The 17,629-nt window shown below is 26.5% G+C and overlaps 2 protein-coding genes across 3 annotated transcripts; one reads left to right on the forward strand and one right to left on the reverse strand.

Annotated features, from left to right (window-relative positions):
- Positions 1-8,073: 8,073 nt before the first annotated feature.
- On the reverse strand, positions 8,074-9,685 carry LOC121204774 (protein ELF4-LIKE 3). 2 transcript variants are annotated; one of them, XM_041075311.1, is made up of 2 exons: positions 9,500-9,685; positions 8,074-8,717 (listed from the first exon to the last, which is right to left on the reverse strand). In XM_041075311.1, the coding sequence occupies exon 2, from the start codon at positions 8,673-8,675 to the stop codon at positions 8,292-8,294; it is 384 nt and encodes a 127-aa protein (XP_040931245.1). In that variant the 5' UTR covers positions 8,676-8,717; positions 9,500-9,685; the 3' UTR covers positions 8,074-8,291. The 2 variants fall into 2 exon arrangements, with proteins under 2 accessions (XP_040931245.1, XP_040931246.1); XM_041075312.1 differs by having other exon boundaries at positions 8,074-8,723.
- A 5,046-nt stretch (positions 9,686-14,731) lies between these two features.
- LOC121204775 (RING-box protein 1a) lies at positions 14,732-16,850 on the forward strand. The gene is made up of 5 exons (XM_041075313.1): positions 14,732-14,951; positions 15,049-15,099; positions 15,203-15,262; positions 16,466-16,537; positions 16,627-16,850. The coding sequence occupies exons 1-5, from the start codon at positions 14,816-14,818 to the stop codon at positions 16,662-16,664; spliced, it is 357 nt and encodes a 118-aa protein (XP_040931247.1). The 5' UTR covers positions 14,732-14,815; the 3' UTR covers positions 16,665-16,850.
- Positions 16,851-17,629: the final 779 nt, after the last annotated feature.

Raw genomic sequence — 17,629 nt, forward strand, 5'->3', positions numbered from 1 at the left:
TTTTTTTTTCTTGTAAAAACAAAATTCCTCCCATAATCGTTTCCATGTTTTTCTTCTTAATCTTCAATAATTCAAAGTGGAGGTAGGCCCGACCATTATGGATTTTAGTCAAATTTTTCCCATTTAAATTATTAATTAACAATTTAAAATTTAATTTAATTATAAAACATATAAATAAATTTTAATAAATTATAAAATTATTTTTATTTTTTAAAAAATCAAATATAATTATTTTTTATGAGCTAACGTATTTAAAATTTAAAATTTAATAATTTTAAATACGTTAGCTTATAAAAAGCTTGACATTTTTTACAATTGTACTTCAAATAAATATTATTACGAATGTTAGTATAAATGAACTATTAATGAAAATTATGGCCAAACTTCGTGGGTTGTTTAAGTTTCTGCCAACACCAATTCAAAAGTACATAATTAAATTAAATAAAGTAAAATTCAAATAGATTTAATATTTATTGTTTAAAAAATATTATTTATTTTTTAATAGAGTTAATATTTTTAAAGTTTTTATGGTTATGTAAATAAAATATTTTGTTTGGAATTCAACTGCAATTGAAAAAAATATTTTTTAAAATATTTTTTTATACAATGAATATTAACTCTGTTATAATTTAGACCTATTCAATTATTTTTAGTAGTGTAAAAATTAAATTGATTTATTTAATAATAGAGGGACTGATTTGATAACAAAGATTTCCCAAGTTCTTTAACCAATTCAAAAGTGTAGCGATGATTTCAAAAAATATATATATATCGGGTCAAAATAAAATTATAAAATTTTAAATTATATAATTCATAATTAGTAAAGATTAAAATACATATTATTTCACTTAATCAATGGGGCCAAAACCCTCTCAATTTATGACCTACCGATAAGTCCATTTATTAAATGAAAATAACATAAAATAATATAATAATAATATATGTCAAAGAAAAGGCGTATCTGGATGACATTTATTTTTCTTCTGTTCTTTTATTATTATAGATATTCATAAATTTTAAAATTTAAATAAATAAAAATATTTTATTCTCAAATTAATTTGTTAAATTTATTTATTTTATTACGAAATTTTATTATAATATTTCGATAATATCTTATATATTTTTAAAATTATAATTCGACCCGACTCATAATCATGTTAAATATGTAGATGAGGAAGGTTAGAGCTGATTACTCATTTATTATAGTTATTTATTTTTTCTATGAATATAAATATAAATATAATTTATTTTTGGCCCAATAATTGAACTTGCAAACCATACCAGCACGTAATTTAATATCTTAGCTAAAAAATACCAAACATACACGTAAATGTTCATAAGACAACAACAAATATTGCTGCCTTTATTCATAATATTCATTTTTGTTTAATTATGTACCAAAAATGAATTATTAAATTAAGTTGCCTGAACGAAATTTATTTTCTAAATTGGGGAATTAAATTTTGCTTGAATTAAATTATTATTTTTGGAAATATTTCTTATTTATTTAAAGATTTAAAAAAACTTAAATTAAATCTTTTAATTTTGGGAAGAGTTAAAAGAGCAATTTATCCATTTAACTAAAGAGATTAAGGCTCCTGCTTAGTCCTTGATATGTCCAAGTTTCTAAATAAACAACTATCCGATAAAAATATTATGAAAGCCTCTTATATTAAGAGTTAGATTATATTTTATTTCATTTACTCAAAATATGGATAAATTAATCTATATATGATATATCAATAAGCAAAATAAAATTTTCTGCTAAAAAATTTAAAAACTAGTATGCGAGAGGAGATAACTAGAGTGACACTTGGCCCGTTATGCATATCTTATACTAACGTACAGAAATCAATTTTGATAAATTTTTTAACAAAAGAATCAATTTGATTTTAAATCTAACTTACAAAAATTAATTACCAAATTTTTAAATAAAATACATTGATAAAAAATGAATAAAATCAACCAAATGAATCGAAAATAATCAAATTGAGTTGACTTATTTGATATTTTTTATATCGGTGATAAAAGTTCTGAACTTCACAAGTAAGAAGTTGACTGCCCATTTTTTTTAATATATTTTAAAATACATGTAACAATGTGCACAATTTTCATATTTAAAAATAAATTTAATTTTTTAAACCAATAAGAATACACTAATAGAATTAAGGTCTAATTTTGCCCCATGTCCTTGTATTCTTCCTATTTTCTAAATTTAATGCATTTGCTTTTAAAATTCAAGAATGTTGTCCCTCTATTTGTATGATTTAAAAATTAAAGTTTAATTGATAACCTTATTAATTAACTTATGTTTAATATGAATATATACTATTAAATAAATTTTAATTTTTAAATTAAAATTTTAAATATTAAAATGTCACATATTTAAATTTAACAAAGGTTCTTAAAATGTGTTATCAATCGTATTTTAATTTTTATATTAAGCATGTAGAGAGACAAAATTACGTAGAATTAAAAGCATAGGAACTATTTTTTTAAAATCCAAAGAGTGCAAGGATTGGTTGCAAAATTAAACCTAGAATCAATGAAGTATATATATTTTTTATTTGGTTAAAAGATGCCATAGGTCTTTATACTTTTATTTCTTGAAATTTAGTCTTCTACTTTTCAATTTTTGAAATTTAAGTCAAATTATAAACTTTTTTTTATTAATTTTGTTGGTGCAACATTTTGAAATAATAAAGAACTAATTTGGTAGCAATATAACTAAAAAATGACACTGTAATTAACTTGAACTTAACAAAATGATTTTAACAGTGTTAATAATTAGATCTGAATTGTAAAATTTAAAAAGTAGAATGACTAAATTCCTAGAAATAAAAATACAAGTACCCATTTTACAATTTTTCAAAAAGTAAATAAACTTATCACATAATTTAACTTCTTTTTTTCAAAAGAATTTGCAGATACAATCATAAGTATAAATATAATATAAATCACAAATAATACATATTCGATCAATTAAAATTAAAATAAGAATCAACTGAATATAAAAGCATAATTAACTTAAGATCGAAATATATTCGAATCGAAATCAATAAATATTCATATAAAATCCACACTATAAAACTTAAATATAGAATAAACTCGAGAAAATCACTCATAACATTTACTTGCAATGAATTTTGGACTTGAACAAAGGCGAAGGCAACGGAAGTAGGCAGTAACCATGGCCCCAGCGTGGTAAAATTATCGTTTTAACTCCTTTAAAATTTTTTCATAATTATATAATTATAATCTTCTACTCTAGCCCGCCTCCCGAAATTTTAATTTTCATTCCCCTTGAACAATATTCTAAAATCACGATTAATAAATGCGCACGTGGCGTAGTATTATTTGATTTATTTGCATATGACAAAATACAAGTCCATCTTAAGTATCAATGACATACAAATAGGCTTAATTTACTATTTAGTCCTCAATTATATCTATTTTCTCACATTTGTATTTTTTTTGGTACTTCAAATATCAATTTTCTCTATTTTTTGTTTACTTTGTAATGTTCATTAGAAAAAATCTTTTAGATCACATTGGTCAATGAAAAAATGCCACGAGCATTGACCTACCGCATAATGCTGTTAGAATACATCACATGTTCTTTTTTTATTTTTTTTAATGTTATATGTATTTCATTTATTAAAAATACAAAAAAAATTATATATAATGTATAAAAAGGTTTAAAAAAATATATAATTGTAAAGCTTAAGAATTCAAAATAATATATAAAAATGAAATTTCTAGTAATTGCAAACATACATTGAAATTTAAATGCCTTTGCAGAATTTTATATAAATAATATTTTTAATTTTTTTACTTTTTTAATAATATCATTAATTAAAAAAATTATTTTAAAAAATTATTTTATTTTTTTAATTTTATTTTTCTAGATTTTGTATAATTTTTGAATTTTTATATATTTATTTCCATTTTATATTTTTAATGTATATATATGTTAAATAAAATAAAATATTTGTTTTTTACATAAAAATGACATGTGGCATTTTGTGATGGGCTATTAATTTCTTTTAACGTTTGTAGAAAATGAACTCAAAAATATAATAGAAACATATTTTAGGCATCAAAATAGAACCAAAAAAAAAACCAATATGAAAAAATAGATATAGTTGAACAACCAAATCTTGAATTACATACAAATAGAATATATATTAATGCTTAAAATAATAGAGCAAAGTGGACCGTCCATTTAAAATATTATTTTATTTTAACATATTTACTATTTTATGTCTCATTAATAATTAGTATTTATTTTTCAATATTTCGTAAATATCGATATGTGGAGTGTCTGTTATTGATGCATGTTCACATTGTAGGGGACATCTTTTTTCTTTTTAATTATTATTTAACATTGTTTTGGATTTTATTAACAACAAAAAAAAGGCATTGTCGTAAATATTTTATATTTGATTATTTAAACCAAGAGTTTACAAATATTAATATTAGACCATGATGTAATAACAAAATAGTGTAATAGAATAATGTTGTTTTATAAGTGAAATCTATTGTAGCCTCCTTTTTCAAAATTATTATTTAAGATTGGTCGAGATAGTTCGATAAAAAAGAATAAAAATTTCATAAAAGTATTTAAAAATTCGGTTTAATCGATATGTAATGTTTATGGTTCAACCAGTACAATGTCCTTTTATGGACCGGTCCAAAATATTATACTTTTTTTTTAAATTTATATTTTTCATGGGATGTATTGATAGGCTATCACATGGTGTCACTAAATTGTTAGCAATCCCACATTAGTACAAATTAATAATGTCATCGTGAAAATACTATCGTAATTGATAGAATATAAATTTAGGGACCAACTAGATACAAATAAACAAGTTTAAGTGCAAAATATAAATTAACCCATTGTATAACATAAACACAATTATTTGGTGCAATTATTTATAAATTGGTTAATTATTGCTGCCAAAAGTACACTTTACAAATCACTAACGTAAAGTTTGATGACCCAATGAAGCCCACATTATACATTAGTTGGATAAAATAATTGTAGGGAAAAGTGGAAGGTGCATTTAATCTATTATTTTATTTGTAGGATCTGATTTTCTAATTAAAATAAATAAATAAATAAATAACAAAAAATTTCTCTAGAATATTCTTGTTAGTGTTTTTTTGTTAATAAATGTTCACGTGGTGCATGACGGTGGTAACTTTTTTTTAATTTGTTTATCTAATATAATCTTCATGGGGATTTGATTATATTTAAATTAAGAGTTTTAATATTTTAACTATATATTATGGTAGGATCAAATTAATTATTTAATTAATGTTAACGGTTAATATTTATGATGTGACTGTTACCGATGGAAAAACGTGCCATGTCAATATTACATATTTAATAAATTATTTTAACTTAATAAAAAAATGGGATATTTCCTTCTTTTTTTTTGAAAAATAAGCAAAATTACAACTAAAAACCTCTTAAGAGATTTTAAAAGCTTTATATTGTTGAATAATCGTGGCCACCAAATCAGGAGGCACTTCAAAAATTCGGAGGGGTGACTTCCGAGAAAGACTGATCTTTGTCAATTGATCTGCGATTAAATTACACTCCCTAATGACGTACTTAAATTCCCATTAACCATCAGAACACAAAAGTCGTTTAATTCTTCTGAGAACGGTAATGTCTGAATCCATTGATACTTCCATGGACAAAGTCTTTACCACCCCCAAGATTATCAGACTAAATTCGAACTTTTTTCATAACTCTTGTTTAATAGAATGAGAATTTCATCAAGGATGCCCCAAAGTTCTGCCTCCAAAGGTGAGCATCTACCCAAATAATGGGTGTACATCAAAATTCAATTATCGTTCTGATCTCTAACCACGCCTCCCGCTGAAGCATTTCTAGAATATCTAGCTACTGCTCCATCAGAAAATAAATGAACCCAATTATCAACTAAGTGGTGACGAGTTTCAGCACTGGTTGCAGTAAATTTGACTTCAGCAAGAAACGGTTCAAAATGTTGAGCCCAACAGAGAGAGATTTTAATGGTCTCATATGGCGTCCAAAATGTTGAGCCCAACAGAGAGAGATTTTAATGGTCTCATATGGCGTCCAATTGATGTTTTGGAAGATGAAAAGATTCCTATTATTCTAAAGTCTCCAATCAACTATTTCAAAAAAGCACGACCACGTAACTCTCTTATCCTGTAATTTATCATGACAGCGAAAATTAACGAAAAACTAAATTTTAAACGAGTCAGAAAAAAACCTTGTAATCTTCTCGGCAGGGACAATGAAAATGTTAATACAAAATAAAAATTTTAATTAACTTATAAATTAAGACAAAAATGAAAAGAGATGCTAGAAACAAAAGTTGGTTCTTTGGTCATCTCCGCCACCTAAAAGAGGAAGAAAAAGTCATATATGTCAAAGCATGTGATTTAATTTTTGATGAGACAACGTTTTGTGTCGTGTTTTAATAATGTTAGTCAATTATTGTATTAAAAGTGCATAACCTTTTTGAAATCAAAGCCTTAGTAAAACCGTTATTTTACTAGGGTGTATTTATTTATATAATACAATTTTAAACTCACACAGAATCTTGATATCGAGTATAAGGAAACTCTGTTTCGACTAATGAGCTTACTACTTGAGTTCATATTTTTTTATATTTGATCTGTGCAGAACGTGTTGGTTAATAAAAAAATGACATATATCATTATTATATATTTTCTTTTTCTTTACACAATGCTTAGAACTACCCATAATTCCTCTCTAACCCATAAATAGGAGAATAATGAGCTTCAGCACATTCGAACTCATGTTCTCTTATATTGATAACAATACCTATTTCAATTGAGTTCATGATTTATACATATTTATAATATGTGTTCGATATTGATTTATTTTTTATTTTTTATTTTGAAATAAAACAAATACTAGATGGCTTAATTATGAAATGGGCTCACCAATTAATCAGCCCAAAATTAAAAGTCAAAATCGGCCCAAAACCGATACATATTTGTTTAACAATTTATTATCGATGTGTCAATCGTACAAGATGATCAATTGAGATTATTCAGATTAATTATAAATTTTGAAAATAATGAATAACTTCTTCTAGTATTATAGAGTTCTTTGTACTAATAATTGTATTACATTTTGTTCTCTCTATTTAAAAAAAGGATAAATTTGTCTATGTATGTTAGTTCAAAGAGCAAATTAGTTCTTATGTTACAAATTCCATCCGTTTTTACTATTAAAATAAGATCATTGTATGTCAGCATGAGGTACACGTGGTACATCACATGTAACTGACTTGTTATTTCATTAGTCACACGAGTTTGAACAATAGAAAATGATGAAATTTTTAACAGAATATACTAATTTGCTATTTGATCTAATGTACAGGAGTTAATTTGCTATTTTTTGAGTAAATGAGTAAAATACAATTCGATACTTAATACAAAAGTCTCGATCATACTTTTATTTTCTTTGAGATGTTTGGCATATTATCAAAACCAAACAGATTTTAAACTACTCAAAATTAAAATGGCTTGATAGGAAAAAAAATTTAAAAAAAAATTGTTAGAACAAAAAACAGAATTCACATTAAAATACTAATTATACAAATTCTTACAAGAATATATAATTACATGTAATAATCAAATATATAATCAAAAGCTCATAGTCTCTTAACTGAGATTCGATTCCTATGTCGGTTCATGATTGTGTTCCAAAATTGAGAAGATTTGGTAATTATGGGGGAGTCTAGATGAAATCAATATATGCACACATATCGTTGTATATGCGCTGGATTGAGGTTGGGAAGGATGGAGTTTATGTCAATAGAGTTCAAGGATTGTGTTTCCTAATTATGATGATTATAGGTTATAATTCGTAATCATTCTAAATTTAAGTCATTTTGGATTATTTATTTGAATTATTCAAATTTTGAATCATTTCAGAATAATTCATTTTAAGTTGTTCAAAATTCGAATAATTTTAAATTAAGGTTTAAATTTATTATGAATAAGTTAATATAGATTTGAATTAATAATGGCTTTAAATTAAGGTAATCTTAAATTAGTAATTTAAATCATTTAAAATCTAAATCATTTCGAGTTAGAAGTCTATGAATCATTACAATAAATGTCAACAACAAAAAAAAGCCCATGGTAGCTTTTAAAAAAATTAGAAATGAACATAACACATGTTACATTTGCCACCATTGTCGAAAAAATTACCAACCAAACAAAATTGGGTTTTCTTTTTTCTCAACAAAAGATCAAGCAACCCGGTTTCTTTTATGACAACCTTTGCCATTTGATTCCAAAGCTCCACCACATGAAGAAGAACCATGATCATGATCATCATCGTCATCCCCATTAGACGATACATCAATGGATGATTTGATGAATGAACTTGAAAGATCAGTGTAAAGATCAACCACTCTTTTAATGTTATTGTTGAGCTCCTTAATTAGCCCAACATTCCTGGTCAAGTTATGAGGGACCTTGGACTCATGGTTCATGTTTATCTCATTGATGAGCAGCCTGTTCTGGTCCAATATGGTCTGGACCTGAACCAAACCCTTCTGTAATGTTTGCACCACTTTGGGGTCCATTTCATCACTACCATTGCCAAGCCTTGAGAATGTCTCACCCTCCATTGTGTGTGAATTTGATGAACTAGAGAGCTCTCTATCTCAAAACTAGACCAGAATGAACAACAAGAATCATATGAGTGAAAAGCTTAGGAACCAAAATTAAATTATATAAAATTTTAAAAATGTTTAACTTACATCAAATTTATCGTGCATGATTTATTTATATCACAATTAAATTTTAATTGACACAAAATATTATATATGCAAATATATATTATTATATATATTTATATGAAATTGATATAAAATTTAAATAAGAGTTTACTTAAAACGATAAATTTTAAGTTTAAATTTTATCATATTTTTTAGATTTTATATAAAAAAACACACGAAGTTATTTAATGTTATTATTGCTATAATTATAAATTATTTATGAAGGGATCCCATTTCCATAAAAAGGAACCTTTTCTTTAATGTACTCATAAAATACCCACCTAATAGCAGTGAGTTTCAAACAAGAATCTAAAAAATAAAATTTAGGAATTTAAATAGAAAACATATGACAATAAAAATGTGCAAAGCTTTTTATGACATTAAATCAAATTAAACATGCAAAAGCTTCAAATTCAAGGGAAAATGAACATCGATGGAAAAAAAGAAAAAAAGAGGACCCTGAATTGGGAATTAAAATAAAATCCAAAAGGAAGGGGGGGGATTAGGTCAAATTAAAAAAAAAAAGATGAACAAAGACTGTGTTAAAACAAGAACAAGAAGCTGAAATCATTGATTTTAACAAAGAAAAGAAAGCGAGATTCTCAATCTTTGCAAAATATATATAAACGAAAATAATTATATATATTATATAATAAATCTATTTATATACTAACCTTGAAAAATCTGGAGCATCATATTTCTGAGGAACGAGACACGAGATTGAAAGAAGGAGGACGAGGGATTGATTCCCGAGGAACAGGACCGCCGATTAAATCGTTATCTCAAAAAAAAAAAATCTAAATTATGAGAGAGAGTTCTTAGAGCGAGAGAATATTGTAGATTTGATTGTCACTGTGTGTGTATACAGTATATATCCCTGATTTTTGTTTTTAAATTATTTACAATTTTCTTTATTTAGTGCGGGAAATGTGATTGCTTTTTAGTTAAATTCTTTTATTGATCCCTTTAATTTGCAGAAGCTCTAGATTTAGTCTATATTTTTATTTGATCAATTTCAATCCATCTACTTTCCAAATTAGTCAATTTTAGTCCTATACTTTTTGAATTTTTGCTTTAACTCAAGTAATAGCAGTTAAATTTGTTTCACTAACTTCAATTACTAGTTTGTACGTTATAGATTTAATTCATATCCTCCAATCGTACCATTCTAAAGGTACGTTCTTCGTTGCGGTGGAAAAGTACTTTCATGCCAAAAAAATAATTTTCCACCACAAAAGCAAAGAAGAACACTCGGCTTTTGGAGTTAAAAGTGCAATAAAATAATACTTTTTCACCCAAATGCAAAAATTGAGATTTAGTTACTTTTGATTTTTGCGTTTTAAAGTGAAAATTATCAAAATACTCTTATTTGTATTAACTATTTAAAATAAAATTTTTGAAACCAATTATTGTATAAAGGGAAAACTACACTCATGGTCACTTTAAAATAGAATTTGTCCTATTTTAATCTCTCTAAACAGTGGCGAATCTAGGGGGGCTAGCAGGGGCCTAGCCCCCCAAAATGTAAAATTACTATTTAGGCTCTTGAGATTTTTTAAATATTTTAAATTAATAAAGGTAAAATTGTACTTTGGCCCTCTTAAAATTATAAAAATTTAATTTAATTATTTAAAAATTATAAATATATAGGGTATAAAAAATTAAAATTTTATCCAGCCCCCTAAAAAATTGTTCTGACTTCGCCCCTAACTCTAAATAAGATAATTGTGCAAATTAATCACCATCATTAAAATTTTTATTTTTTTTAACATATTACTAACGTAACACGTTACCCATTAAATTACTAACACTATAAAAAATTATAGAAATATTTAACCCAATTCAATAATTTTATTTGCCCATATCATTTGTATTGGTTGCTTATGGGCCCATGAGCTTAGATGGTTATTTTTGTGTAAAGAGATGAGCCAGAATAAATTAAAAACGGTTAAAGTTAAAAATTTTGTGTTTAAAATAATTTAAATTGAATAATTAATTTTACATAGGCTTAAAATGAAATAAAGTTCCATTAAGTTAAGACTAAAAAAGATTAAATCTAACTGTTAAATATTAGGGATGGAATTACATCATTTAAATACGAGAAATAAGACTTTTTCGTAAATTTTGATTAAAATCAATTTAATCTATCAAATCAATAAAATTGATAACAATCCCATGTTAATTAGTTAATAATTAAACCATGACCGTATAAAATAAGGGTCGAGATTTTCTATCATATGACATCATTTTTTAAAAGAAAAAATCGTGATAATAAATATAGCCAAACCTAAAAAATATACATATATAATTAAAATCTAAAATTTAAATTCGAGTTACTTTAACTTGAGATTTTAATTTATTATAATCGATCAAATTGGATCTAATTTTCAAGTTGGTGTCAAAATTATTAAATTGACTTATTCAATTAAATCATTAATAACGTGCCCAAAATCCAAGCCAGAAGACTTGATTTTTAAGTACACCCAGACCAGACCAAAGACAAGACCGAGTAATAAAAAAGAAGAAGGGGACATATTTATGTTCAAGTCCAACAACGACACTTTAAAAACGTTAAATTAAGTCAATTAAACCAATTTCCTATTTATTAAAATGGTTTAATTCGATGTTGAACCATTCAAAAATAGCAATTAAAAGGAAAAAAAAGACAATATAGCATATATTTAAATTAATAATGTTTATTTTGAGTCCATTAAAATGTGAAATTCAACAAATATTTTTTGGGGTGTTTTAAGGTTACATGAAATAGCTTTGGTACTTGCTATGAAACTACAAAAGTTTGGCCCAACTATAAGTAGACTCTCCCCACCCCCAAAGAGAAGGAAAATAATAATAACAATAAAGAAAAGGTCTAATTATGAACTGTACCCTCTACTTTACAAAAAAGTAAAATTTAGTCCATTTATTTTAATTTGTTATATTTTAGTCTTCATTGAAAGTTGACAAGTTAGTCTAATTGAGTAACATTTTTTTTTTGAAAATAACTAGCACTGTTAAACCTTGATATTATATCTATGATTTGAAAAATCAACAGTTCAACACTTATATGCAGAAAAATAGGAAAAGAAAAGAGCAATTTTGCAAATTATATATGACAAATTAGCAAAAGCTAGCAATTTAAATTCACGTGTTTAGCAATAAAATAGATTAATTTCTCTAAAGTATAAGATCAAAAAGAAATTAAAGTGAAAGGACTTGTAACAAAAAAAAAGTAAAAAGATTAACTTCTTGATTTTAGTAAATTACAAGGACTAAATTCAAAATTAGACCTAAACATTTTATCATAAAAGCTGTCTAAACCTTCGTTTACAGTCTTCAATGTGTCGAAACTTACAAGACTCATTCCAATATATATACATATATAGACAGAGAGAGAATAAACAAGAAAGGTAGGAAACATGCCCAGGGACAAAGAGATTGATAAGCCAATGAAACCGCTTCGAAGAAGACGAAAGAAAGGTGACGGTGGTGGTGCCAGTGGCGGCGGCGATCGCGGTGGCAATAAGGAAGTTGCATTCTGTTTATTTATTTTAATTGTGATTTTGTTTGCTATAATATTGTTCTTCTTTATTCATCTTTTGATAAGTTTTGAAATAGTTTAGAGACACTTAACGATGGATCTACCACCTAGTTTTGAATTAAGATTGGAAGGATAATTATTTATGGGTTGTTTGTACCATGCCATCCTAGTATTTTTCTTCATCATATTTGTAATTTATTTAAATTTCGAATCCTGATAAAAAAAAGGATTAGTTGTGTTAAATGTTTTCAAATTATGATCGAAACTTTACTATTAATTAGTTTATGTAAGTTATTGGACTGTTAAAGTTATTGTTGTATGACCTTTTTTGTTCTTACTGCCTGCACAATTGAAATCTCTCATCCACTTTTTTTGTTAAAAATGTCACGAATTCGTGAACAAAAAATTCAAACAACTTTCTTCTCCGACATCTAATACTGACCGTCAGATCGACTTAAACCTAAGGTATGTTATTATACTCATCGATGAGTACTTATCTACCATATTGATTGTCGAATAGTTGCTTAGAGCTCACTAGTCGAACTTTTAAAAAAAAAACATAATAGGTCAGTGACTTAAATAAAAAATTCAAATAGTTCAATGACTTAAATATTTTTGAATAGTTCAGTGACCATTTTGTAACTTTTTGAAGTTGAGTGATCAAACCATAAACTTACTAATAAATTAATGGCTTCAAGTGTAATTTAATGTTTCAATACTTTCATGTTGGTCTCCCAAATTGGTAACAACTTTTATGCAATATTTAGTTTTTTTTTCTTTATGGAATGATTTTGAAATTATTGATTTTGTATAAGATTCCTAACATCCTGAGTGAGTAATAATTTTTAGAGGATGGTTAATACAAATCGAAGTAATTAAGATTGATTAATACAAACCCTTAGAAAAAAATTAGGATTGATTAGAAATTTAGCATTTTTACTTAGGAATTGTTATTGATGGTGTGGTTATTGTGAATCTTGTGTTTGAAAAATTAATATATTGCATTCTTATGACACAAAAAAGCACTTAAATGATGCTTCTTTTTATAAAAGAAAAATACTAACGGCATGTTGGCTTCATGAAAAATTTTATGTCTTTAAAGGCTTAGATATATTTTGTTTAAAAATTTAACGGGAATGGAGAAATATTTAAAAGAAAAGTCTATTAGTGAAGTAGAGGAAGAACACCAAGAAAAATATATTATGTATTCGTTTATATGACTTTTATAAATGTTTTAATTTTTAAAAAATTAACCCCACAATCCAAATTTTCTAACTACACCATTGCACGAGTATGTATGTGAAAACTACAAATTTAGAACACAAATGTGGGTTTAAAAACAACTTACAATAAACAATGAAATGTATGGAGATAAACAATACTAAATGTATTGCAATTATTTATTACAGCTTTGCCATCAATTGTGAGTTAGTTTCGAGTTGACCTACGACACCAACTTCATTAACTACGTTATTAATATATACAATTGATGGAGATAATAAATTATGCATATTACAATAAAAATGTACAAAATTTATCAAGATAAAATATTGGTTGAGTAATAAATTTAAGGTTTTATGAATCAAATTGACATGGTTCATATATGATGATATGCATATTTTTTTATCGATTTTTATTAAAATGAAAAGGCTAAAATTCCTTTAAATAATATAACTTATTTTAATTACAAAATGATATTTTCATAATTTTTCTGACCGAGTTGATACTCAATTGACTCGTAACATAATTTAGTCAGGAATTTAAATAATGGTATAAATAATAATTGTCTTGATGACCACTCCTTTACCAAGTTTCAACAGCAAAGGAATCGTCGAACCATGGATACGCTTGCTCAATCTATCAAAAATTTTAATATTTGTTATAAAATGTGGGTTTTTAATACTTTTCTCAATTGAACTAGTGTTGAATTGATTTGCTCAATTAAATATTTAAATAATTTGTTTTTAAATAGTAAGATTTACAAACAATTCTTTCAGAGGGATTAGAAGTTTTTAAATGGTTAAAATATACTCTAAGCCTCTATACTTTTCATACAGGTAGAATTTTGACCTTTTATGTTTATTTTTAATAATTTAACTATTTTATTTTTTATATTTTAAAATTTAAGTTTAATTGTTAACGTTATTTTTTTTTAAAATTCAATGATGTTATAGTAAACTTGATTTTAATAGAAAAACTAAATGAATTAACTTGTATTTTTAAATCCTAAAAATATAAAAATTAAATTTCTTAAAATAAAAATAAAATCAACCCAAAGCGTATTTTACAGCACAAATAGTGGGTAATATAACCCGGACCCGGACCCGGACCCGATACCTACTTAATAGCCAATAGCAATTTCATATATCTCGTTTCTTCTGTGCATATACATCACTGTCCCTAAAATTTAATCGAGGAGATCTCGTTGTTCTTTACGCTCCGTTTTGCAGCCATGGCTACTCTAGATTCCGATGTGCCGATGGTGCCCGCCGGTGAAGCTTCCGGTAGCTCCGCCGCGTCTTCCTCTACTAAGAAGCCCAAGCGCTTCGAGATCAAGAAGTGGAGTGCCGTTGCCCTCTGGGCCTGGGGTACTAATTCCTAACCCTAACCTAACTTACTTTCTCCATTCAATTTTATGTCTAAATCAGTGTTTTTATTGGCCTTGATTTGGTTGATGGGATGCAGATATTGTCGTGGATAATTGTGCAATTTGTAGGAATCACATTATGGATCTCTGTGTGTATTTCTATCTCGATTTTAATCAAGTTTTTGTTAATTTGATTTACGGGTTTTTTTAGGGTTACTGTTTCTGATTGTTTTCTTCAATTTCGTTGTTTAGGTATCGAGTGCCAAGCTAACCAAGCTAGCGCCACCAGTGAGGAATGCACTGTTGCTTGGGGTATGTTCGATTTTGGAATTGTTGAAAAGCATGTTTGGGTTACTAAAGAAGTACTATTAAAGGATATAGTAGATGTTGTTTTGGAATGTGTAAGCATTGGTTACTTTAGGGAATAGTGTTAGGTTGTTAGGTTTCGATGTTCTTTATACCAAACACAAGGAAATCAATCAAGCACTATTAATACATACAATAGACGTCTTTCCTTTTGTGTAACCCTTGTTGACTTTGGGAGGTAGTGCTAGGTTGTTTGGTTTCACTTTACTGTACCAAACACAAGGTTTGGGATTCATTGTCTATATGGTAAAGTGCAGGCAATTCGAGTGTAAAAGAGAATAAGCTAGAATCTTTTGTACAAATTAAGGTGAACCTATAATTATAGCCGTATATATGCTAATGTTGAATCAATTAAGCACTATTAAAAAATGTAGTAGACGAGTTTTCAATTGTGTAAGCCATGTTTACTTTCGGAAGTAGTGGTAAGTTGTTTGGTTTTGCTGTACATTATACCAAACAGAAGGTTTGAAATTTTGTTGCCAATTTCATTAAATGGGAGTTTTGTCGGGTTGTAAAGGAGAACAAATTAGAAACTTTTGAAGAAATGATGATAAATGATGATGACACTTTTTGTATTTTATTAAGAACATACCCTGTTATTATAGCTTTTAGTATGATAATCATGATGATATTTTTTCTTGTGATATCGATAATGGTGATGAATCAATTATGTAAATGAGGGCTATTAAATCTTTATGTTTAATGCTTTGCTTTTGTTATAATTAACACCTAGTATCATTCAGATACGTTATTTCGTAGATATACTTGAGCAAGTTGACTCGTTAGGTGGTTTTCTTAATTGCATTCGCTGATTGTGCACGTTTAGCGCAATTTTAGTTTTTTTTTCACCTAAAAGCTTTTTTATTTGGCCGAAATTGAATTTGTTGCCCTTCCTTTGGTGGGTTTATATAGTTAGCCAAAATGGTTAATCTCAATGTTAATAAAATTCCCCGATTAGAGTAAATAAAGTGTCGAAGAAATTAGTAGGCTCATCTTTACCTACAAACATGTATATATCGGAAGAAAAATGCCTTGAGCTCATCTATTATATGTTTTTACTATAATCTATGAGTTGTATGTATCATCTCACTTTAGCTCCAACATGCTTGATCATTGTGTAATTGCTTTTTCTCTTCTTTGCGTATGTAGGGGTCTGCAACCATGCATTTCACTTCCATTGTATCAGCCGATGGCTCAAGACTCGTCAAGTTTGCCCATTGGGTATGCTTTTTTCCTCCCAATGTATACATCGGTCAGATATTTTTCCCCATAATCAGCATTAACACCTAAGTTGGTCTTCGCTTTTGCAGATAACAGTGAGTGGGAGTTCCAAAAGTATGGGCACTAGAGAGCTTTCAGGCCGATACTGCTTGAACCCTCTTACCTTTCTGGTATGGTGAGAGAAGAATGCATATATTTCATTAGCTTTTATGCTGATTCAAGCAGTAGTTGCTGTAATATTTCAGAGTAGAATTTTATATGCACTGAGTGTAATATGCTATATTTTATTAGAATTATCCTTTATTATTGTGCTGAAACCTTCCTTGTTCTATCTCTGGATTTTGGTACTGATGAATGTCTTTTTTTTTTCATGTGAATCAAATGGATCCTTTTAAAGCTTTGTTAAATTCAAAATCAGAATTAGATTAATGTCTCTAAAGAAAGGATAATATTATTTAACAAAATTAAGGGGGAATTTTGACTTTATAATAGAAAGTTAATATTTCAAAAAAATAAAAAAGATTGATACTAATCAAATTATAAAAAAAAGAATTAAATCAGTAAAAAATGCGTAGTATAAGACTTTCTATAATGTCTAAGGGAATTTTAGAATTTATGGTGTTTATGAATTGAATTAGACCTATACCATTAATGGTATAATATTATGCATGTATAGTTGCTTAACATGAATCTTGAAATTTAGTCATCTAGGTTAAAATATGTCACATAATCATTGTATTTTTATTTTTAGAAAATTAGTTTTTTTTTTATTTTTTAAATATTAAATTTTAGATTTAACTTTTAGAAATTTAGTTTTTTTATTTTTCAAATATTAAATTTTAGATTTAAATTTTAGAAGTGTTAAAATTATTTTGTTAAATTTAAGTCCATTGTGTTATTTTCTAGTTACATGGTTATAAAGTGTTTCAAATTTTAACCATTTTTTTTTCAATTTTGGGAATAAAAGTATAATGTTTAAATTTAAAATTTGGAAAGAGTACAGAGGCTTATACACATTTTAACTTATTTTATAAATAGTTAATGCAATCTCGTTTGGGTTCAAGCTTCGAATATAAAAATTTGAGTCCAACT

Source organism: Gossypium hirsutum, chromosome A08 (genome assembly GCF_007990345.1).
Source record: "Gossypium hirsutum isolate 1008001.06 chromosome A08, Gossypium_hirsutum_v2.1, whole genome shotgun sequence".
Lineage (NCBI taxonomy): Eukaryota > Viridiplantae > Streptophyta > Magnoliopsida > Malvales > Malvaceae > Gossypium > Gossypium hirsutum.

What these genes read in the sequence shown, in the direction of transcription:
- LOC121204774 (XM_041075311.1), bottom strand. Translation starts at nt 8,675, where the DNA reads ATGGAGGGTGAGACATTCTCAAGGCTTGGCAATGGTAGTGATGAAATG.
- LOC121204775 (XM_041075313.1), top strand. Translation starts at nt 14,816, where the DNA reads ATGGCTACTCTAGATTCCGATGTGCCGATGGTGCCCGCCGGTGAAGCT. An exon ending in GAATCACATTATGGATCTCT is followed by an intron (nt 15,100 to 15,202) that starts GTGTGTATTTCT and finishes TTCGTTGTTTAG; the next exon opens with GTATCGAGTGCCAAGCTAAC. An exon ending in GGAATGCACTGTTGCTTGGG is followed by an intron (nt 15,263 to 16,465) that starts GTATGTTCGATT and finishes TTGCGTATGTAG; the next exon opens with GGGTCTGCAACCATGCATTT.